Genomic DNA, 25,789 nt, shown 5'->3' with positions numbered 1-25,789 from the left:
TTAGGATTCAGTGCAGTGCCCTGTGTTAAATTCATTGTTCAAGATTGATTATTGAGTTGTTGAAGTCCTCTGTATTCTTGGCAAGTTTTTTTTTGTTGTTGTTTGTTTGTTTGTTTTTGATACTGCAATTTCTGATAAAATATGTTAAGACTTCTCACTGGCACTGTGTAATGCCAATTTCTCTTTTTAATTCTCTCAATTTTAGATTTTGAATGCTAGACTGTTTAAATAGATGCAGGCTTAAGGTCATTATATTTTCCTAGTGAATTATTTATTTTCACAATTAAGGAATGCACTTTTTCATGCCCAATAAGTTTTTTGTTTTTGTTTTTTAGCTTTGATTGTCTTATGGATGTTAATAGTGTAGTATTGCCTTCTTTGTTGTTTCGAATGTATGCCTTGTATTTCCTAGTTTATCTCATTTTTATCCATTCCATGTGATTTTTATTTTAAGTATATCTCTTATAAGCATCATATAATTGTATTGTATTACTTTTTAAATATAATGCAGAAATTCATGTATAGTTTTTGATCGTGTGGTACATAATTTTTTTAAGAATTGTTTTTCCTTTTATGCCTTCTTCTTGATTGTGTTTTCCTTCCATGCATTTATTTGAAAGTTATGAGTCTCTTTCTTACCCCCACCCACTATCTATAGTTTTTTTTTAAATTTATGTTTATTGTATTTTTTTCATTACCATTTATCCCTCTTATAGTCCCTACCCAACTCCTGTAATCACCACACTGTTTTCCATGTCCATGAGTTCTTTTTTCTTTTTCCTCAATCCTTCTGCCCCCCCACCTCCCTCTATAACTATCACCCTGCTCTTTATCTATGAATCTGTCCCCATTTTCCTTGTTAGTTCAGTTTGCTCATTAGATTCCACATATAAGTGAAACCATATGATATTTGTCTTTCTCTGACTGGTTCACTTCACTTAGCATAATGTTCCAGGTCCATCCATGCTGTCGCAAAGGGTAAAATCTTGAATTTTAACAAAGTAAAGAACTGGCCTGTATCTCTCTTATTCCCAAACGATGCCAGGGTTTTATAGTATTCTCATTTCAATCGCACCTTCTCATCTTGCATTCGTTTATGGCCTACTATTTTATTTCCACTTTGTTTTAACTCTCATTAGTTATTAGTATCACTTTTCACCATTAAGTTTATTTGGAATTACTTGTGTCTATTAGTCTTCAGCTTTTGCTACCCTCTCATTCCTCCTTTGATTTAATTTATTTGTTAAAAACATTTATACTGGTTTTTTCAGCAAGAGTCTCTAAAGGAAAGAGTTTCCATTTTGGATACTGAAAATGTTCCTGTGTCATTGCCATTTTGAGATAGTTTGTTTTTAAAGCAATTCTAGATTGTCACTTATTTTCTCTCGCCCTTTGAAGATATTTCACTGTCATCTGTTATCTATTGAGGATAAGGTTTCTATGTCTTATTGTCATCCCTTTGGAGGTGATTATTTTTGTTCAAAATTGTTCTAAAATATTCTTTTTATTTTTGATGTTTTCTGATTTCAACACACCTTCTTCAGACTTAGAGTATTGCTTTATCTGAGGACTCATCATTTTTTCAATTCTAAAGATTTCATCTACTCGCTCTTCAAATATTGACTCTCTGCCATCTGCTATGCTTTTTTCTTATTTTTTTCATTCTGAAACTCCTACAGATAAGCATTTGGACTGCTTATTTCATTCCCTTTTTTTTCATTCTTGATCCTGTTTTTCCACTCATCATTTTATATTCTGTATTCTAGATATTTTCATTAACTCTATATTTTATTCAGTAATTCTTCTGTGTCCATTGGATTTGTTTTAATTTTTTAAACCAATTTTGTTAGAAGTTCTATATGGTTCTGTTTCAAATTTGCCTATTTTAAAATTATATGTCCTATTTTTCATAATGACTTTTATTCCTTCTTTTTTTCTAATTATTTAACACAAGGGTGGCAATTTTTCTGTCAGAGGACAGGGAAGAAATACTGTATGCTTTGCAGGTCATGAGATTTCTGTCACAACTATTCAACTCTGAATTGTAGTGCAAAGGTAAACCTAGACAATATCTAAACAATTGAAGTGGAAATAGCTCATAAGCCATAATTTACTGACCCCTGATTTAAATCACATTTAGTGATTCTCTTAGCTCAAGTAACTGTTTGATGCATCAGCTGACTGTCCCTCATGGTAGATTATTTTCTTGTGTGTCATAATTTTGAGTTTGAAGTCTGTGTACAGCCTTTTGTTGGAAATCAGTGTGCCCTGAGCTGTAGAATTGTCCTTCAAAGCATACTGGCATTTTGGACCTTGCAGCTAATATTTTTGTAAAGGATTGCTTTTTAAATAATTACCCTCAAAATACCCTGAATAAGAATCTTCTGAAATAATCCAGTGCTTGGTGCTCAACCTGAGACGTGGGGAGCACACATCTACCAGGGCTGCCATTCTCGCTGTTATTATGCATCTACAAGTACTATAATTGTTCCCATTTATGCCCTGAAAGTTTTTGAAAATCTGGTTAATTGAAAGGACATAACTAAAATACTTCTCTATCGGAACTGATGCTACTATCAGTACTGATAGTACTGATGTAGTACTGAGTGCAGTGTACATTATGAACATTGAAGACAACTAAGGCAAGACAGAAACACAAAGCTTTGGAGATTTCCTTCTGCAATATCATTTTTAAAAGGGATAGAATTAAATATATCTATGAACATTTATGTTTGTATATATAATATACATATGTTCAGTATATACATGTAATTGTGTGTACACATGCATGAATTTTCCAGTCTATAGTAAATTCATGCCTCTTGCTCTTTATTACAGGACACTTGAAATGGACCAAAGCTGAGGACATTGACATAGAAACCCCAGGATCTATTCTTGTCAACACTAACTTGAGGGCATTAATAAATAAACACACATTTGCTTCCTTACCTCAGCATTTTCAACAATACCTCCTGCTTTTGCTCCCAGAAGTGGATAGGCAGGTAAGTAGAAGTTTAGACATTTGACATTAGTCACTTGTTATATAATTATGAAGTAGCAAGTGTGTTATGGAGGATGACTGATAGTGGATGAATCGTTTTGTGATGATATGGTATATTTATGTAATTTATATACTTATTGCTAGCATTGGCCTATTGGTTTAATCTGCCAAAATAAAACCATTTTTTAAAATTATCAGTAGTGAGCCAATTCAAATTTTAAAATACAGCATATTGTTGTAGAGTGAAAACAATAGACCTACCCACATTGGGAAAGAAAAGCAAAGAAATCAAATGTTCCATTATCAAATAAATCTTTGAAGTAGCTGCTCCCTTGCCTGGAGGGAATATTGAAGTGTAGCAATAAAAAGCCCCGGTCTCTAGGAAATTATGTAAATGTTTTTATTCTCAACTCTTCCCAAAAGCATTTAAAATTTATGTTTGCAGTTGCCTTCTGAGAGTCTATCATCATGAATACGATTGCCTATAAATAATGATCTCTTATCTTTTTTTTAGTATAACTGGAAATGCTGTAAGTGTATTTTTGTGTTTTTGAAAAGCCTCTAAAGTAAGGAAATAGAAATATAAACCCATTATAGCAGGCATCGCTCATCTCCTAAAGCTGTTTTCTTAGAAAAAGAAAAAAATGTGTCACATAAACTTTTATTAAATTTCACAAAAATTATTAAATGCTAAATAGGAAACATTTCCTCGTGATACCTATTTCAGTAAATTTTGACACTGTATATAGTTTCCAGTTGATGGACATAGTGTGTGTATATTTATGAATTTGTATCTCAAAATGATAGGTACATCCATAAATTGAAATGAGCAAGATTGAGTCAGTATTTTCACATTACTTTGAATAATTTTTGAACTTTTTATTTGATTCTGTTTTCTACTAATTTACATCCTTTCATACATACTTAAAATTTGTTGAGCTATAGTTTTCCATTATTCTTATGTATCTCTTTAGTAGAGATTATTGTTCATATTTGTAAAAACATTTTCATTTTAGATACATTTTTGTTTGGAAGTTTGTCTTCATTCTACAAGAATTGTTTAATTTTACTATAAATATGATGTTTTAGGTGCTTTGGAATAATGGAAAGACAATACGTGACTATTAAATGTTTATGAAATTGGATATATAAAATATATTTATAAATAATCAAAATATGATGTAGAAACAGGTAAGCTTAAGGGGGAAAAGTACAAAGTATGAGCTTTCATATGCAGAAGGGGAAATCAGAGACAAATTTAAGGTGCGGCCTTGAAATATAAGCAGAATTTGAAAAAAAAAATGATGGAAATATACTAAGTATAAGGTTAAAGAAACAAAATCAAGAGCTAATTATGTGGAAGTCAGGACGTTAGAACGGTGCAGATGAATATGGGGAGACACACTGGAAGTGGATTTTGGAAGATTCTTGCATATGAAGCTGGAGTCCTGAACAGCATTCTCCACGTGTTTGCAGTGCAAAGCCATTGAGAGCTTTGGAGCAGAGCTGTAATATATATTATTGCTGTTTTTTAAGAAAATCATCCTGGCAGTACTAAAAAGGAATGTCAGAGATGGGAAGCATGAAAGTGGAAAGAGTAGTTAAAAAGCAATTTTAGTTGTTCCAAAAAGGCAAAATGAGGGCTTGAATTTGAAAAATAACATTGAAATTAAAGAGGAGGAGGATAATGTCATCATTATCTTCATCATCATCATCCAGTGGTAGCAATTTTACATTTTGTCAAATAACAGCTGAAGTAAGATACAGGGAAAAGCTACTGATGACACTTGGATTTCAAACTTGTGTGACTGAGAATTGAGTTCAGGAATTAAGAAAAACTTTTACTTTTTTTGTGGTGGTGGAGACTGATATTTTAGTTACACACTATTTTCTCCATTTCAAAATCCATGTGGTTTATCTTGTTTGCAGTTCTATCTCCAGCTCCTGAAATAAGATTTGGCATATACAAGCTACTTAATACATCTTTTTGGAATGAAGAAATGACAAACTGTCCTAGGTTTAGCCAAGTATTTCAGTAACCCAGGGGGCCAGTCTAAGCCCAGTATTTTATTCAACCTGTAGCAGTTTTTGCTATTCAGTTTTTTTCTAGTCACTGTGAGAAATATAAATGTGTAAGGCACCGTACCTGTCCGCAAATAACAGTTCACTAGGAAATTATTTATTCAAGAAATATTTATTGAGCATGTATTATGTGCTAATTAAACTTTGCTGAATTTATGGGATATAGTAATGAATCTTCTAGAGGAATAACAGATAGAGGAGAAAGCAACCTCATTTTAAAATTCTATACAATAGACACTTTCTCATTACTACAAAAGAAATCTAATAACTGGGTGGATCTACACCAAATTTAGTATAAAATTGGGCAAACTCATAGACATGTCAAAATGGAAGAATAAATAACATCTTCTGAATAAAGAACATTAGTCTGAAAGTAGTACTGGAGAAGAGTCCATGGTGGAAAGGATACCAGAACCTTGAAGGACTAATAGGTATTTCATAAGTAGAATCAAGAGACAGTGAATTTTACTGAGGGAGAGCATTTCATTTACAAAGCCTTGCTGCTTGTGTACCAGAAGATCTAGTAGTTCAGTGTGACTAGACCAGGGTACAGGAGGTGGGATACTTGCCCAAGGGTAGTATGATTGACCATCTTCATGACCTGGTTGCAGATGAAGCTCTTTGAACATTTTTTGAAAGGAATCTGGACCATCAGAGATTTATCAAATGAGAAGTGGCATGCATTGAATAATTTGTACAAATATTTTAGTGCCTGGACAGAGGGGAGGAGAATGAGATCCAAAAAATAAATGAAAGACAGTCTTTATTTTCTCTTGAAAGTCAGTAGCCCTGTGAATGATGGGACAGGCAGTAAATTAAGACAGGGAGATCAGAAAATTAAGTGATCTTATTACCATGTGATTCTTAAGACTAGTTAAGACTAGCCAATTGTCCCACTAATACCACTTAAAATTTTTTTAAATTTTATTTATTTCTAGAGAGGGGGAAGGGATGGAGAAAGGGAGAGAAACATCAGTTTGTTGTGGGACCTGGCCCACAACCCAGGTATGTGCCCTGACTGGGAATTGAACCAGGGACCTTTCAGTTCACAGGCCGATGCTCAACCCACGAGCCACACTATCCAGGGCACCAATAATACCACTTTAAACAGCAAGACCAGTTCAGAATCTGTCATTGCATTTAGTTGTCATGTCTGTTTATCTCACTTATTCTGGAACAGTTCTTTGGTTGTCCCTGTACTTTTATGATTTTTGACACTTACGGAGTGTGTGTGATGCTTCCTTGTGATTAGATTCAGATTAAATGTTTTGGGGAGGAATATGATAAATGATACTGTTTCTTTTCCTTGTAACTATTAGGTGGTACACAATTTTGATCTGTCTCAATACTAATGGTGTTCGCTTGATCATTTGATAAAATGTATCTGCCAAGCTTCTCCAGTGTCAAGTTACTTCTTGTGTTTGTAATTAAATTGTATTTAATGAAGAGGTTCTTTCAAACTGAGTAGATATACCGTCCATCTTCAGACTCCCAATTTATTCATTTATTCATACCCATATGGTTTTACTATTACCTATTTTCTTAATAGGATTATGCTTGATTATCCCACATTTGGTCACTGACATTATTACTTGAGCACTTCATTACTTTGAAGATCATCAAATTTTTCTAGTCTCATCTTATATTTTCTTTGCCACAGCCCTGGAATGTACACTTTGTTCAGTGAGCCATGGTTCCCTTTAGTGGAAGATAGTATTTAGAAATCAAGATCTTGCAAAACTTGTGCTCTTTGCTGATAGGATGTTGCTGCTCCCAGATCTAGGACAGAGCAATGACATATATGAATATATTCCTAAGCAGAGTTAGGAAATATGAATAGAATATGAATCCATAGGATACATGGTGAGTGTACGTGTATGTATATGTGAACACCTTTTTACTTCTGTGTCTTGATGTCAAGGAATTCCTTATAGAAAAAAAGAGTATGAGCCTAGTCACAATCTATAAACATAGTTACAATTTATATCTGCACTTATTTATATATATATTATCTTTATCTTATAAACCATGAATTCACACTAAAATCTCTAATCTTAATCTAATACCCAAGGTTCAGTCCAGTTTTCTCCCTTTCCATAGCTGTCTTATACTGACAGTGAGAAATCCTTAGTATATGTAAATATTAGATCAGTCCTCTTGTAAGCAGCCAGTCTTCTAACCTGGTTACCATACCTCCGCATGTGGATGGTCTCTTTGCTGCACTCAGGCTCTGACTCCCTGATAGGCCACCTACCCACCCATCCGGATTAGGCAGGCTCCCCTTCCTGCTTGACTTCTGCCATTCACATCAGGTCACTCCTTGTGCAGGTGCCAGCCTCACCAAGCTCTGTTTCTACAACCATTTCCCAGCCCCCCTTCACTTGGATACCTACCTTAGCCCACTAGGTCCTGTGATCATACTCTGGGCTGTCATGGGCCCTCGCCACCCACTCTGTAGCACAGAGGCCTACATTGCTTTAAAATTAAGGCCTTAATTATTCAGGAGGGGAAAGATAAAGAGAAGCCCTCTGGGTTCTGACTGAGTTCAGCTTTTGGGTAGTCCCAACAGAAGGTTGGGTGGAGGAGGAAGAATGGGATTGAGCCCCTCACTTGCCCTGTGTGGTCAGCATCCATTGACTAGCTCCTATCAGAAGGTCTTGTCCATACAGACCTCTCTAAGTTCTGATAAGCCCTTTCTCCCTTACCTTTCAGGTCAACTACTGTCCCCCATTATTAGCTCTACTTTACTGCACTGTGCCCTGTGGATTTGTTGCACACTGACCACGCCTTTATCAGTACTCACATTAGCTGACTTTCCTGAAATAATCCTACCTTGAATGAGCCCTCGTGCCTGCCAGGACTCCCAGCTAACTGACAGACCTTTGAGGAAGTCACAGTTCCTACCCTGAGGGAGGTAATGACTCTAGAGGAAATAGAGATGTAAAATCCTATACTTAAAGAACATGGCATGTGGTAGTATAATATAATATATGCATTGTTTTATGGGAACATAGAGGTGATAATTGTCTGTGGGACTTAGGCAAGGCTTCACAGAGAAGGTGTCATGTGAATTGGATCTGGGAACATGGAGGAAGTTTACAAGGTTAAGAAGTGTAGCGGGATATCCTAGCATAGGAAACAATATGCCACTTACAATGCTAGACCTTCTAAATACATTATCACTAATTCTTATATTAACACTCCAAAGAGTCTGTATTATTGACACAATTTTATATATGTGGAAACTGAGAATCAAGGGGAAACTAGGACTTACTCAACTTCTTCCAAGTAAAATTGTGGGAGCCAGAATTTGAACATAGATTTGTCTGACTCCAAGTCATGCTCTTTCCCCTACAGGATGTTCATTGCCCACAGTATTCAGGCAGAGAAATATATGATGCTCGTCAATGTGTAGTTGAGATATTCGGGTTATAGCATAGGTTGAGGTTAGAAAGACATATTGGAGCAAGCCTTTAAGAAAGGCCTCATAGGTCAGCAAGCAATGTAGAATATACTGAAAATGTACATTTGGAGCATGACATTCTGATATTTATATTTTAGAAAAGGGCTTTATTGGAGGAATGAAGCATGAAGCAGAGGAGGGAATTTCCCCACTTTCCACCTTGCTGTGGTTCAGGCACACTATCTTCCTCCTTGTCCCTCAAACCTAATTCTCTCTTAGCCTCTGCGCTTGCTATCAGCTCTGCTGGAAATGCTTTTCTGGTATCTTTGACAAGTCCATATTGTTCTCATCTGCCAAATTAATCTCAATGGCGTCTCCTCCCAAAGGCTTTCCTTGCCTCCCCTCCCATCTAACATACATACCCTCCACAGTTGTTTTCTGTCTTATTTTTCTGTTTATTTCCTTCCCTGTACTTACCATAAGGTCATTATTCTTTCCTCATGAGACTAAAAGCCCCAGGACAGTGGATTTGTTTCTTCTCTTCACTATGCCTGACATGTAGTAAGTGCTCAGTAAATGTTTTCTGAATGAATGAAGGAAATGAAGGAATGAATGTAGGTTGGGAATATGTCTGATATACATAAGAACTTTAACCAAAGCCATTATGGAATGAAAAAAAAAAAAAAAGGCCTAATTTATGAGACATTATATTAGTTTGTTAGGGATGCAATAACAAAATACAGACTGGGTGACCTAAAAACAAAAATTATTTTCTCAACGTTCTGGAAGCTGTGTCAAAATTGGGGTGCTGGAATGCTTGGATTTTCCTGAGACCTCTCTCCTTTTTCTCATTGGGTCCTCACTTGGCCTTTTCTTTGTGCGACCACATTCCTGATGTGTCCCTTCCTCATTTCATAATGACACTAGTCATATTGGATTAGGGCCTCACTCATGTGACCTCCTTTATGCTTAACTACTTCTTCAAAGGCCCTGTCTCCAAACATGAAGGGGGGGGTGACAGTTTCAACATATGACTTTGGGGCTACACAGTTCAAGACATTGTCATTGGCTTTGGGGGAGAAGGAGAACCTGAATACATATTTTTAGGCAGTAAGTGTTTATTGTGCATTTGAGAATAGCAAAGATTGCTACTTTTTAAAGCTAGGGTAGACCTAAACATGTTTTTGTCTTAAAAATTGAGGCAGTTGCTGGGAGAAATTAAGGCTTATAGAGAGATGATTTGATTTATGGACCAACGTTTTAGAATAGATTAGAAGGAATGGGGACTGGAGAAGCTGGTTTAGGAAAAAACTAGTGCTGATTTTTGAAATCAGAGAGAAAATCATGAAGGAAAGAGTGAAGAAATAACTAAATATGAAGGAAACAGTAAGAAGGGAGGGGTTTTCAGCTGGGAGGTGGTATATTTGATCAGAGACTAGAGGGCTAGGGATTTCGGGAGAGTAAAAAGGCTTTGGAAAACAGCTTGTTGGGTTGTCCTGTGGAGTTATCCTGCAGAAAAAGTTGTTGCTGGACACCATTGAGACCCCATTTGCGGTTAGGTGAGACTAGGCACAGTCCTGTGTTTTTCACCCCAGCAGTGCTAACTATTTCTGCATTTAGCTTGGTAATAGACGTGTCAGGGTTAGGTTTTGCAAGGGAGGTTTACGGAGGCTCACTTTGAAAGAGCTGAGAGAAGTTAGGGGACCTGTGAAATGGTTGTAGAAGTGGTTGATTATGGGGTTCAGGTTGGATAAGGAGAAAAGTTAGGTCAGAGGGGAAAATGTGGGTTTAAAGGAAGAAGTCAATATTGTTGAATGGTGTTATAGCATCTCCAAATATGATCAGGTTTAGGTAAACACATGAATCAAAGTCTTCTTGGCTACAGCATTGAGGTTCAGAGATCAAAAACAAAGAAACCGAGGGGTCAGAGCTGCATTGGTCAGTACTAGTGTACAGGTAGAATTGTAGTCCTCACATAGGAATGCATTTTTTATAAATTCAGTGCTTGGGTTTGTAGCCACACACGTCTTTGTGCACAGCTCTCTCCCAGATATGCTTGGAGAATTTTTAGAGCCTCCTTGATTATACATAGCAGATCCTTCTTTCTCTAAGGATTTGTACTTTATTAACTGTGTCTACATAGAACAATTTTCTGACCTTTTAGAAATATATGACAGCTGGTGGAATAAATTTCAACTAAAGTGGAATCATATTTGGGTTTTTATTACACTTTCAAATCGAACATTACTGATGAATAAGTTGTTGTCATTTCTGTCATCTGTATCATTTCTAAGTGATGTTCATTTCTGTCTCCATATGGTGGTATCAGGCTATCAGGGTTGTCTCTCCAAATACATAAAAGCCCATTCCCCAACTGCTTCTAAATAAATTATGCCTATTGTTTTTTTGTCCAAATGGTAATTGCAGCATTTCAGTCTATTCTTACTGATCTCCCAATTTTGTTATGCATGCATATCTGTGTGGCTGTGGTCTGTTCAGTGATTAGCCACTGAAGGATATGTACTGTGTAAGCTCTTTAAAATCCCATCTAGCTTTTGCTCTTCAGGTTTTTGCACTCACTGGCAATAATGCACATAATTTTAACTGTGAAGAATGTCATTAAATTAAAATGGAACATTTACACAGTCCCTTTTGCAGAGAATTTTGGGCTAGGAAAATGAACGTGTGTGTCAGACATTTTACAGCACATGAGAATGTGATTTATTGATATCTGATGGCTCTGTTGGCATCAGTGTATATATTTAAAGAAGTCACGCAGCCTTTATAAATGCAAATGGGAAATGGCTTTCCATCTTTTCCTCGATGGAAATAGCTCATACATTTGCAATAACTCAGGCTCTTCTTGGAGATTGCTCTATGTACTGTATATATTGATTTAAAAATTATACAGTTATTTTATTCTACAAGTAGCGTATATAATGAAATGTCAATTTACCTAACAGATTATAAAAATTCAAAAGTATTAAAGATATGAAAAATACTAGTATCTTAAGCCTTTAAGTAAAAGTAAGTGTGTACTTGAGATGTAATTATTTTAATGGAACTGACACTTTGGCTTTTTTCCTTCTTCTGAAAGCGTATCTTAAAGCACTTAGGAAATCCAATATTGCTTCTAGCCTAAGTCACTTAGTGGTGATAGTAAATCATACAGGGTCAAAGATATCCTTTTAGACCATGCCTGAAGATTTTTATTCTTGCCATTTGAGATTTATACTTAAGAAGGGAAGTGATTTCATTTGAATAGTATTCATTTCTTAACTAACTGGGTAGTTAACACCAAATAGTGTTTATCAATATCTACTTCAATATGTGTCAGGTAATGTATCAGCTGGATTGAATTACAGGTAAACAGATATTTGCCTGTAATAGGCAATCTGACAAACAGAGTTCTGTCCTGTGTGTAAGGCAGTTAACTGAGGAGCTCACACTCATTTAAGCTGGAGAACATCCGATTCTATGAATTAAACTACTTCCTCCATTTTTATATGGGACATCTGAGGGGGTATGTTTGAGAGGCCATGTTTGATCCACTGCCACTACTCCCATATTGAATTATTAAATACTTAATATTTTCATTTAATATTTACACAATTACCTTTTTTGTTATCTATATAAATCATTCAATAATATATGTATGTGTAACACTTAACCATCAGTTTATGCAGGAATGAAGAATAAGAAACGTTAACCTTGCTTTATCATACAAATGATTAGAATTTGAGAAAGGGAGTCTTGCATGTGGCAGATTATAGTGCCTGTCATTTTAATAAAGGACATTCTAATGCCAAGGTCACTGTGGACCTTTATGAACAGGTGTCATACAGTGACTCACCCCTAAATTAGGCTCAAAGGTAAATCACCTTTAGAACTAGCAGTTATTAAACACTATTCAAAAATAGTTGCCTGAGAAAATATTTTTATTCCAGTTGTACCATTTATTAAAGATCATTGTAAAGAAATAAAGAATCAATTATAAGCATGAAGTGAACACTGTAGTAATATTTGAACCTCTGGATTATTGTAGCAGTATAAGTATGCATATTTAATTCCCTTCCTGGCTTCTAACTTTTCATTAAAATGACACTGGCTTTTTCCTATTATTATATTTCTTTATTAGTCCTGGAACCTAAGGGAAGATACCAAGTACTATGAGGAATTTCTGCAGGAGGTAATGAAGGTGAGACTAGATTGAGCTAAGAGATTGCTGAAATGAAAGTGAGTGCCTGCAAAGGTTGGAAAACTCTTTGTGGGATTTGACCGAAAGAGACTGTAGATTTTCCCTACACAAGCTCGGCTCTGAGTGGTCAGCGCCAGAGGCCAGGGTGAAGCCTTCACTAGGAGCAGACCTCTGTACTGCTCGTGCTCTCTGGCAGTGTTCTTTAGGATTTGGTCTCTAAACAGAAGGATACAGCTGCAGAAAATGTTCTAGTGTTTATTTGTTAGTGGGGTTGGCTTGTGTTCTGTGTCCAAAGGTTGGCTGTTTTGTTAGGTAAAGGGAGACCTAACCTCACTGGTATGTTCTTAATATATGGCTAAGATGTCCTTTATTAAAGAATGCATCCCTATTCCTTACAAGTGCCAAACCTGTACTTGGGCAGAAACATCAATGGGACAAACATACACTTTTCCCTGATCTCTTTTTGGAGCCTGAAAGTTTTATACAAGGTCCAAGAGTTTCTGAAAGAAACCATCTCGATATCTAATACAGATCCAACACCTGCTGATGTCTCTCTTAGGTTACAGAGGTAGATCAACAATGAGACATAGGAAAGATCTGGCAGTTCAAAAAGGAGACCCTCTGTGACATTTCAGAGAATAAGACCCTCAGTGTGCTACTGGAATAGGATAAAAATGATTTTGACAGTATCTATTAATAAACTGAAGGCAATTCAAAAGAATTGTTATTTTATTCAAAAATGTATAATTTTTCAAAAATATATTATTTAAAAATATATATTTTTTACTTTATTATTTGAAGTTTTATGGTGACCTGTGCAATGTTCTAGACACTGGGGATGCTATGTTGCATGAGAAGTCATGTATCTACCTTCATCCAGCTTATAGTCCAGCAGGAGAAATAATATTGGAAGCAGTGCAGGAAGCTCCCTGGGAACATAACATGGAAGGAGAGGAAGAGAGAGCTTGTGAGTGGGCATGTGAGGGAGATTGATGCAGTGAAGTTACTTGAAAACAGTTAGTACTTCAGAACCTTAACGTATGCTTGGCAGAACCAGAAGAGTCCTCAGTCTAGGGCAAATGCTTGTGCATCGCTGCTGTCTGACTTGTGGGAACAGGCACTGAGCACAGGGCGCTATGACCGCTATTCACTTCGGGGAGTTGCTACCCGCCTCTGGTGTTTCCTTACATTTATGCACTGCTCAGTGCTCCGCTGAAGAATTCCAGAATTTTCTCTCAGTGGTGCTCTGGTTCTCTGATTTTCTTTCTGCTCGAGTGTCCTCAGACTTTCAGCTTCAGTATCTTGTTTGCCCAGTATATGGATGGGTGGTGGTGCTATGTGCTGAGGAAGGTCAGACTGGAAGAAGAACAGGTTTTCGTCTTTGCACCTGTTACACCTGAGGGGCATTTGAGAAACCTCTACAGAAATTTTGAATATGAAACTGGCTAGATAGATCTGAAGGTTAAACTAGAATTCTAAGCTGGAATTAATTTTAAAAATTGAGAACCTTCCCCTTCAACTTTTCCTTTCTCCTCTTTCTCCCACCCCTCCCCTTTCTTTACTTTTCCTTCTCTGGACATTTGAGATTATACTGTGTCTTGCAGCAGCTCCATACTGGTCCCACAGCCCCCTTTTCCAGGGAATTTTTGTTGTTGTTTTCTTGTTAATTTAATCAGAGACTTCACTATATTGTTTGAGTGAACTTGACTTTCCCTGCAGTGTGAAGCCTCTGGTGTTTCTCCTTAAAGGGCAAAGTTTTGGCCATGATCAGTCTTGCTGGAGTTCTTTTTGTTCCTTTTCCTGATCTCTCTGTTAAACCACTATAAACACTTGAGTTAAATGTAGTTAGTGTTTAAAGTATTTTCCCTTAAAAAGGAGGAGAGTAATGATAAAGTGTTAACTTTATCGTTATTTATCATAATTTTGAGGGTTTGTTTATATTTGCTTTGGGGAATAGGATAATCAATTTGCCTTAGGTGTTCAAATTATATTTGCCATTCATAAACATTGTGAGCCTACTTCTAAGTGTTCTGTTTTCCTGGTAATCAATGGAATAAAATTAATGGGTTGGTATAGTGGCTGTGCTCAAGGACTTCACAATTTCATTTAGTATCACATCCAGCCCTTTTGCTCTATCAGTTGCTGCCTAATTGCTTTATCTGTTTCAACAATGCCCAGGGGTATAAACACCTCTGGTAAATTAGTTGACCTATGGTTTAGCTTGTTGCTCCCAGAAAGCTACCAGTCTCCTCTTAATTGCTCACCAACAAAATCTCCATTCCTTTCAAGAGCACCTTTTGGCTTGAACTTTTCTATACTCTTTTAAAAGTTAGTTCCTTTTGGGAGACCACGGAAGCTCCGTATTCTTATGGACTCCCTCTCTACCTGTGGAAGACGTAGAGCCACTGTTTCTGAGCTGGGGACAAGAGTGATATGCTTTAGCAGAGCATTGGGTGCAGGTGGCAGTCTCTGCTCTGCTCATCTTGCTTCTGCTGGGATGGAACCTTCACCCAGTGAGGGAGCTGGAGCCAGAGCATTCCAGGCCCCAGTATTCTTGGCCTGCCACACGTGGGTAAGCCACCACCCCAGAGTGACCAGTGGGTGGAGGAAAGGGGCCCCACACCTCTTGGCTGTACTTGCCTTGAATTCAGCCTCTGTAGTTCCGAGCTGGGGGGCGGGGGGTGAGGGTGGTGTGCCTCTCCCACTGCGTTACTGTATCTCTTTACTGGGATCTGAAGTGCGTGGGAGCCCCTCGTGGCCACAAGCACCTGAGAAGAGTTTCCCTTATAGGAAACTGTTGGGTGGAGGGAGTAGGTTTGGGCTTAAGTGGCAGAGACTCTTGATGATGGATACAAAGACATAGTAGGTTTTTGAATAACTGTTTCTTTCATTTGCTGTATTCCCTTAACACAAATTTCAGAAATTTTAAATGGTGGTTTGTTAAAATCATTTTCACCATTGCGGTTGTTTTACTGAGGAACAGGTTCACAGAGTTCTTCATATCACCGTTCTGGAAGTGGAACTCTACTGCCTTTAGATTTTAATGTTAATTTTATATATGATAATAACTTATTTATAACCAATAAATAGTTTATAAAAATTTTTTTCTCTGCTAAATTATTAAGTATGCCAAAGCCATTTACTAAATAAATCATCTTTTTTCCAAAAGTGATGTATTAGTAGTGCATGGATGTTTTGATATGGGCAGTAATGCACCTATCAAATAAATTTTTACAATAAAATTCAGCTTAAAATCTTATTTCTATGAGTAAACACTTCAGAAAAACTGCTTGATACTCTTCTTGTCATATCTTTTTTTTTACATTTCACATTCAGACTTCAAAGAGAAGAGCTTCAGTTTTGCTAGGCTTTTTCATATCAAAAAAACTTGTAAAAAGAGGTATTAAAATTTGATAATATGAAAAACAATACAGAGTTTGACAGCTTCCATTATTAATACCTTTAGTAATTGTTTAAGTACATTTTCCTCAAAGACAAAGAATATCCCTTCCAATTGTACATTTAACATATAGTTATTTTTCATAATTTTGAGTTTGTAATTGCTTTGTAGAGTGGGATAATTAATGTTAGATTTTCAATGGTCACAATACAATTTCATTTTGCAACTCGAAACTATTAAGCATGTTTCAAAGTATCCTGTTACTTTAATACCCACTGGGGATAAAATTAATGAGTAGAAGCCTGTATTCAAGGATTTGACAATCTAGAAGAGTCTGATATGCAACCTTGGAAAACAGTGGGATGAGTTCTAAACCAGAAGTATGCCCTTGGAACGTGGCAGTTCAGAGGTTCTAATGGTACTTTGAATAGATGTTCCATTTATTTTTCTTGCCTAGAGTAATTTTGCATCAAGCCTTTAGAGATTTGTTTTTATTAATTGATGTTTTAGTGCCAAAATTGGGGTTATTTAAATCTGGTGTTTTGTACATAGAGATATCATTAAATAATTGCTAAGTGAGAGAAAGAATTCATTAATGGATGGTTGATGAAATGCTTCAAGTGGTTCAATTTTCTTGTTTTCTTTAATCTCCTCTTGGGATTGTTTCCAGAATGTTACTTTTTGTACTCTGTGTTTTCATTTAAATTATTCATCTAATGTTTTATCTAATCAGAAATTCCATTGAAAGGAAAAGAAGGAAGCTAGAAAAATATCTGTTTAACAGGATTAAATAAGCTCTTACTGATACTCAGATGTTATTTGATATGTTTAATAGCTTAGGTATGTTTATTATATTAATATAATTTAACATTAATATACATTTGATTCTTAAGAAATTAGGGATATTTTTGCTTTGGGGGGTATCTTATAATTAATGTGCATATATTTCATATTATTTAAGACAAAATAACTATAGCAATAATGAAGGTAACATTTATTGTATTTTTAATATTAATTAAATATATTTCATTGGGGAAGAAAAACCACTGGGATATTATCCCACCAACTTTATACAGATCCATTTCCAAATCTCGAAGATACACTGCATTTTTAAAAATTTGACTGAAAATATTTTTTATACCAAATGTGTTTGACAACTTAATTTAAATTTTAAAATGTGGTTAATTATTACTATAAGCTTTTACTTTATATAAAAAGAACCATATTAAGCACAAGATCAAGTTTCTACTCTAAATTTTTAGAAACATATGCCAAACAACAGATAATTACAGAAAATGTAAAGCCTACATTATTTTAAGAAAGCTCTCAAATTTACCTTGCCCATTTCTCATTTTATCAGTCCTGAGTTTTCCTTGGTAGTCACATTTATTTTTCTTGCTGTTCTATAGGTCAGCTGTCTCATAAGTGAGGGAGTAATCAAAGGAAAACATAATTATTTCTTTATTCTTATATAAATGTTTTTAAAGTATAACATGTGTAAAGATAAATGTTCATCTGATACTTCTACAGTTTTATGAATTTTAAGAAAGTGGACACATCGTTGTAACTGGAATACAGATTTTTTTAAAAAGAAGAAACATTATCTTATTCAGAACTCCTCTGTTTTTAAAATTTAATTTATTTATTGGGGCAACATTGGTTAATAAAATTATGTAACTTTCACCCTGGCTGGGTTGCTCAGTTGGTTAGAGCATCATCCCGATATGCCAAGATTGAGGGTTCGATCCCTGGTCAGGGCATGTACAAGAAGCAGCCATAAATGCATAAGTAAGTGGAAGAACAAATTTATGTCTCTCTCTCCTCTGCCGTCCCCTCTCCCTCTCTCTCTCTCTAAAAATCAATAAACAAAAAAATTATATAGGTTTCAGGCATGCAATTATATAATACATAATTTGTATATTGTATTGTGTCTTGCTACCCAAAGTCAAGTCTCCTGTTATACTCTCTTCTGCCTCTGCCACCTGCTTTTCCCTCTGGTGATCACCATACTGTTGTGTGTGTCTGTGAAATGTAATAAAAAAATAAACAAAATAGAAACACACACATGGATACAGAGAACAGACTGACAGCTGTTACAGGGGAGGGGTGTTGGGGGGTTAGGGGAAAAAGGTGAAAGAATAAAGAAAAAAAAAAAGCACACAACCAAAAACCTTAGAACTCTTCTTTACTGACTTTAGCACACTTACTTAAAGGAACCCACCATCCTGACTTTTTTTGAAAAATTTTTTACTATCAACTAGTGTTATCTGTTTTTGAACCTTATGTAAATGAAGACATTCATTGTGTACACTAATATTTTTTTATTAAGCTTAGTATTGTTAGTGAGATTTACGCGTTTTGTTGTATATGACAATAATTAATTCATTCTCACTGTTGTGTCGTATTCTAATGAGTAATTGCTCACTTTCTTTACCGATTCTCTTGATGGACATTTGGAGCTATTTTGGGTAGTACTGCTCTGAACACTTCTCTTTCTCTCTTTTTTGGTTTGTCTAAGAACTAACATCTTTGGGTTCTTTGGGGTTTATCTCTGTAGGTCTAATTGCTGGATCATAGAGTTTCCATATATTCAGCTTTTTAAAATAGTATTTAACAGCTTCCCAAAGTGGTTACCCCAGGAATTTGTGAACATTCAAGTTCAGAGCTTATAATATTTTTATATTTTGGCTTTAATTTGCATTTCTCTGAATGCAGTTGAGCAACATTTTATATGCTTATGTGGGTTTTGATTGGTGGCTGCATCTAACATATCAATCAGTTTAGGGAAGAATTGAAACTTTTAACACATTGAATCTTCTAATTCATGAATATAGCTTTTTTTTCAATTTATATCTTCTCTAATTCTCTCAATAATATTTTACAGTTTCCTTAGGAAAAGTCTTATACATCTTTTAATAGATTTGGTCCTACATATATGTTGATTTTTACTGCTATTCTAAATTGTGTCTATTTTTTTGATAATATAGAAATACATTTTTGTATATTGATTTTTCCCAGTGAATGTGCTAACTCATCTATTAATTCTAAAGTGTGTAGTTTCTTTTGGATTCTCTTCATATGCAATTATATTGTCTGTAACAATTACAGCTTTGTTTATTCTTTTTAAAAGCTCATGTCTTTATTACATTATCATACTGGGTAATATCTTCAGTTCAGTGTTGAATAGAAGTGGTAATAGCTTCCATCTGTATCTTGTTTTTAATCTCAGGGAAAAAGATATTATTGTTATATGCAGGAAGATTAATGTAGATTTTTTTCAATGGAAGCTTTTTATCATTTTAATGAAGTTTTATACTATTTCTAGTTTTCTGAGTTTTAATCACAAATGGTATTTTATTTATTTTAGTAATTTATTTGTTTATTTTATTTTTAGAGAGAGGGGAAAGTAGAAAGAGAGGGAGAGAAACATCACTGTGTGGTTGCCTCTCACTCACGCCCCCAACTGGGGACCTGATGTGCAACCTAGTAATGTGCCCTGACTGGGAATCGAACCAGCAACACTTGGCTTGCAGGCCGATGCTCAATCCACTGAGCCACAGCAGCCAGGTGTATTTATTAAGATGATTGTTTTTTCTTTTATTAATGTGGTAAATGACCACTTGGTTTTCAGATATTAAACAAAACACACACACATATAAATGCAATTTGCTAATGTTTTGCTTAGGATTATTACATTTATGATTGAGGGAGAACTTGGTCAATCATATTTCTTTTTGGTAATGTCCTTGTTGGGTTTTGCTAGTAAAAGTAATGCTAGCCTCTTAAAGTCATTTAATAAATATTTGATGGAAAATTTTTTTTATAAGATTATTGCTTTTCAAAGTGGAAAAATTCTCTTGTAAAGTTATCTAGGTCTAGGCATAGAAATCTCTATGTGGAAAACTTTCAATTACAGATTCAATTTCCTTAGTAGATATGGAATTTCTCTTATATACAGTCAGTTTTTCCTAATTTTACTTTTTGAGAATTAAAATTAACAGTTTCATTGAAATTTAATTGACATAAAATATACTGCACACATTGAAAGTGTATAAGTTGATACATTTAGACATAGGTATACATCCATGAAATGAGTCCTGTAGTTAAGATAATGAATAGATTCATCACCGCAAAGAATTTCCTTATACTCTTCTGATTTCTGTACTATAGTAAGCCTTCCAATCCATAAGCATTGTATGCTCCATCCCCTTCTTTTACTTGACTCTTCTTTAATTATTTAATATTTTGTAGTTCTCAGTGTACAGCAGGGTTTTGCAACCTCCACACTAATGATATTTTGTGCTGAATCATCTTTTATTGGGCTGGGGAATGGGCTTGGGGAAGGCTGCCCTATGGGTTGTAGGATGTTTGCCAGCACACCTGGCCTCTTCATGCTGGTAGTAGAGCTCAGTAAAATCCCATTCCTCTCATCCTAACAATTGAAAGTATTCTCTAAATACTGTTAAATGTCCCCTGGGGTACAAATGTCTCAAGGCTGCAAGGTTGAGAACACTGGTGTAGAGGCTCTCATACATCTTTTATTTGGATTTATTTATTCCAAAGCATTATTCACGCTAATGTATATAGTATCTTTCTAAAATTTTATTTTCTACTTGGTGCTGATATTTAGTGATGACATTGATTTCTATGGATTGCAATCTAAAATTTTGCTAACTTTATTAGTGCTAATCTATCAATTTAGGGAAAAAAACTTGAGATGGCATTTCAAAATATGTTATAAAAATAGCCAATAAACATGAAAAGTGGGGCATCAAGTAAATACAAATGAAACCATAATAAAATACAACCATATGCCTAGGAATATGGCTAGTCTAACAGGCAAACGTAAAAAAAATTAAATGTATACTTAGACAATAACAATTATTGGTGAGGAAGTAAAGCACATGGAACTCTTGCTTTCATGGGAGTGTACAACCACTTTGAAAAATAGTTTGACAATATTTATAAAAGTTGACCCAATGTTTAAATTTCTGTATTTATACCTGATGAAATCACATGTATGTTTACCAAAAGACATAAGCAAAAATATTTGTAACCATATTGTTCATATAGCCATAACATTCAAAATTTGGAAACTACTAAAATGTCCATGAACAGCAGAATGAATAAATAAATTTCTGTGTACTATTCCAATGTTTGAATTTACCACAATGAGAATGAACAAAGTACTTCTTGAATGCAGCAGTATGGACGAGTCATACAAACAAGGTGAGCACAAGAGCCCAATACAAAAGTATATGTACCATGTAATTATCTCTCTAAAGGTCAAAGACAAGCAAAACTAATCTGCGGTGTTACATTATCATTGGGGATTAGTACCTGGGAGGTGGCACTTCTGAATGCCGTTACTGTTCTGTTTCTTAATCTGGTGCCTGTTAACATGAGAAGTTCAGGTTGTGAAAGTAAACCAAGCTATACACTTGTAATTTTTTACTTTCTATGAAAAGTTGTAAAACAGTTCAATGAAAAGTTGTAAAAATTGCTACAACAAACAAACAAAAAATCATTACACTTCTTCCCATAATTTGGCTCTGCAGTGGCCACTCTGTTCTGTCACACCTGCAACTAGAGTTCTCTCTCTCCTCCTCACCAGTACTTCCTCATCACCTCTCCTCCCACCACTCCCTCTAGCCCACATGTTGTGAGGTTGTATGTCTGACTTAAAAGTTGCATCATGGACAAAGTGTTATTTCCCCCCCTGCTATTTGTACCTTACTTTATGGGTAACTCAGTAAGGATCAGCTTGGAAACTATATTTAACATTAGTTTCAGTTTAAAAAATTGCATCCATAATTGAAATACATTATCTCAACAGAGTTCATAATTAAATTAACACTTTGAGTTTTCTGTTTTATTTGATCATGAGCTTCTGAATATATAATTAAAGACACAAAAAGTGTATCCTCCCTGTTCGTCTAATTATTAAAGACATATCTCTCTAGTCTTTTTAAATAGTATTAATTCCAACCACTATAAGTTTTTCTTGAACTTTTGTCCATGATTTGATTATCTAATTTTGAATTTCCTGATTATTTAGGTATGAGTCTATTGGTGAATGTTTTTTAAAATTTCACTTTCTCTGTTGTTTCTTTCAAACATGAAAGGTTTGTGCATTAGATTACTGCCTTTAACCATATAATGAAATATATGGGTTTCCAGTTTACCTGACAATATTAAACTCTTGATCCTATATCTTTATTGAATATTTGGGAAATTTTGTTTGTTTTTAGAAAATGCATATTTTCCAAGCTTTTATTTTATAAAATACTTTTAAATATATATATATATATGGCACTGCATGGGCAACAGCAGACCCTCCATATTACCCTGCCCAGGCTCTGTAGCTTCAGCGTCATCGCAAGATGTCGATTCAACACGGGAGGAGACAGATACCGTGTCACTCCTGAGTCGGACTGCACAGCCATTCTTGGCGGTGCAGATAGACTCTTAAGAAGCTACACCATCGTCTCTCGAGACGGACGGCTGCCGACGACGACTGTTGTTTAAGCATATTGTTGTATTATTTTAAAGTGTTCTTTTTTTTTCAGCTTTATTATTTAATTTAGATTTTCTGTTTCATTTATTTTAGCCCAGCAGAGCTATTCTGTTGCTTTAGAATGAATGTTAGATATCATGGTTTTTCTTGGATTGATTTCTAAATTAACTAAATTACGTCTTATTTTGTAAGCAGATGTTTGAATTTGTTTTATTGCCATAATTTCTCTATTCCTTTTGGTGAAATAGATCATTTTTATATTTCTAATGTAGATGGCTTTCACGTTAGTTCTTTATTTTGCCTTTATATTCAAATCTGATGACTAGTCTTCCCATTTAATTTTTTATTTGATTCTGTGCCATATGCTTCAAACTGGCTTTCAAAATATACATGATTTTCTCCCAAAATTTAGCTTGGCTCTCCTTCTCTAATTTTATACAGTATTTATATAATTGCAGTTTATTCCCCTTTATGAGGTAAGAACCATATTATGGACTATCTGAACTCCCAAATGAACTAATTGTTAACCTGTCAGGATGTGGTTATTATTTAATTAGATGGAAACATTTTTCAGTGATTATGATAATGAATTGTGTCACTGGTAACTGATTTTTAAATAGCTTTGAATTTTGAAAACCACTCATTCCCTTTATCACTTGAATAAAATGTGGTTGATGGCTTGATTGTCTGCACTTAGGTCAGCTGTGTCCTGCGGTTCAGAGCACACGGTGTGAGGAGATTGCGCACCGGCAGCCATGTCTGTGGGTGTCCGTGCAGAGGCCGTGTCGCGCAGGATTGCTTCCCTGAGCACTCCCCTTGGGGGTCCCACATTCGCAGATTTTTGGTCTAGTCTCTTGTATATCGTTCAGCAATACAAAACTTTCTGTCAAAAAGATTAAAATTCTATCCATTCCTCCAGCTGCTGGAAAAAACAGCAAACGCAGTCATGAAATATACAGTCCTTATTTTCTTACATTTTCATACTATGTGAAAGTAGTTTAGTTTCACATACTCCTTCAGTGTCTAATGTGTGGACAATGGGTGGTTCTTTCGACATTATTTGCTTGCTAGATGAGAATGGAATTAAAGGGATAATAGAGAATGTTGTTTTGGCAAAATTTTGAGAACTATTGTTGATCCTACAATTGCTATTAGTTTTCTAAAATTCTTATATTCTTTTTTTTTAAATATCTTTTATTGATTATATTGTTACAGTTGTCCCAATTTCTTTCCCTCTGCTCCCCTCCACCCAGTGACCCCCCTCCCTCCAGTTGTCCCCCTCTGTTAGTCCATGTCCATTGGTTGTGCATATAGTTCTTCTCAACCTCTGTCTACTCCATTCCCTCCTACTATGTTTCTTAATTCCTGTACCATCTCCCTCCCTCTTCCCCTTCCCCCTCCTTGCTGACCTCCCTGCAATATGTTCCCCATACCTATAATCCTTTTCCCACTCTCGTTGCCTACTTAGTTTGCCGTTGTTTAGATTCCCTAGCTTCTGTTGTTGGTTGTTGTGACGCAGTTTTCATTTTAATGTTCACAATTTTGATCCTCCTTTTTCTAAAACAGTCCCTTTAACATCTCATGTAATAGTGGTTTAGATCTAATGAACTCCTTCAGTTTTACTTTGTCCTGGATGCACTTTCTCTGCCCTTCTATTCTGAATGACAGTTTCGCTGGATAGAGTATTTGTGGCTGTAGGTTTTGGATTTTCATTACTTTGAATATTTCTTGCCAGTCCCTTCTTGCCTGCAGGGTCTCCCTTGAGAAGTCAGCTGATAGTCTAATTGGGACCCCTTTGTACATAATTCTTTTCTTCTCTCTTGCTGCTTTCAAGATTCTCTCTTTATCTTTAATTTTTGACAATTTGATTATAATGTGTCTTGGAGTGGTTCTCCCTGGGTCCAGTTTTTCTGGAACTCTCTGTGCTTCCTGGACCTGTAAGTCTATTTCCTTCCCCAAGTTTGGGAAGTTCTGCTTCATTATTTTTTCACATAATTTTTCTATTTCTAGTTCTTCTTCTTCGCCCTCTGGCAATCCTATTGTTTGAATGTTCATTTGCTTATAGCTGTCCCATAGGTTTCTGAGCCTCTCCTCGTATTCCTCCCTTTTTGTTTCCTCTTTCTGCACTGGTTGCCTGTTTGTTCCTTCCCTATGTTCTGATTTGTTGATTTGATCTCTGGTTTTCATTTCCTCACCACTTGTCTCATATGTGTTTTCGTTCCTTTTAGTGTGGCTAGCTTTCATTCCTTCCCCGTCTTGTTCCAAATCTTTTGTTAGTTCTGTAAGTCACCTTATGACTATAGCTCTGAACTGAGCCTCAGAAAGATTTCCTATTTGCTCATCGGTTAGGTCCCTCATCTGCTGCCTGGAGAGCTGTGTCACCGGGATTTCAATCATGGTCTGTTTCATCCTGTCAGCTTTTCTGTTTACCTTTGCTTCCTGGGAGGGCTGTAGGGAGTGGAGCCCTGTACACTCGTCATTACCCGGCTACCCGCAACCTTTTTCACTGCTCTGTGGCGCTTTGTCTAGGGATGGGGGTCCAAGATGGATTCCTGCTGTTACTCTCCGCTGAGAGACTGGGAGGCTCCTTCCCCACAGCCTCACCGTCCAAGGCAATGGGGGTCTGCCTTCCCCAGCATTGGAGTCGCGAGCTGCCAGGTTTTGACTGCAGCCAGGATTGCTCCCCTGGCATTTCTTGAAGTCCCGCCGCTATGCCCGCTGCTATAGCAGACAGCCCAGCCTGACCTTTCCCTCATGATTCCGATTTCGCCCCTCCCTCCTGTCCAGATGAGCACTACTGGTTTATAACTTAATACATTGAGCTTCCTTGTAGTTTTATTTCCTGGAATTTCTGGTTATCTTTGGTTTTGAGGTAGTTGTATTCCTACTTAGTTGTGGAGGGAGACAGAGCGTGTCAGTCTAAGCCTCCATCTTGGCCGGAAGTCCTCTTATATTCTTTTTAATGTGTATTTGTCCATAATGCTTAATCATAAAGTAGGATTTTAGTTCTTTGCATTCCACTTTATTTATTGCAAGTTATTTGCTTTAGATATTCATCCTTCATTAATGACAGAAAGAGAATGTGGATGATGGTAAGTCAGTGATTTCTCTTGTTTGAAAAATAATTACATTATAATTTTAAAGTCTGACTGTGTGTCACTGCTGCTATTTACATTGACCTAAATAAG

The 25,789-nt window shown here is 35.9% G+C and overlaps 1 protein-coding gene across 1 annotated transcript in view; it reads left to right on the top strand.

The window, feature by feature from the left end:
• ASXL3 (ASXL transcriptional regulator 3) overlaps nt 1-25,789 on the top strand; it is a 131,733-nt gene that overhangs the window by 71,921 nt on the left and 34,023 nt on the right. The window contains 1 exon segment of the mRNA XM_090284994.1: nt 2,839-3,002. Coding sequence (XP_090141120.1) covers nt 2,839-3,002 — 164 coding nt within the window.

Source organism: Furipterus horrens, unplaced genomic scaffold (genome assembly GCF_987537825.1).
Source record: "Furipterus horrens unplaced genomic scaffold, mFurHor1.1.pri manual_scaffold_8, whole genome shotgun sequence".
Taxonomy (NCBI): domain Eukaryota; kingdom Metazoa; phylum Chordata; class Mammalia; order Chiroptera; family Furipteridae; genus Furipterus; species Furipterus horrens.
Note: the sequence above shows the minus strand (reverse complement) of the source record. Positions and strands in the feature narration are given on the sequence as shown.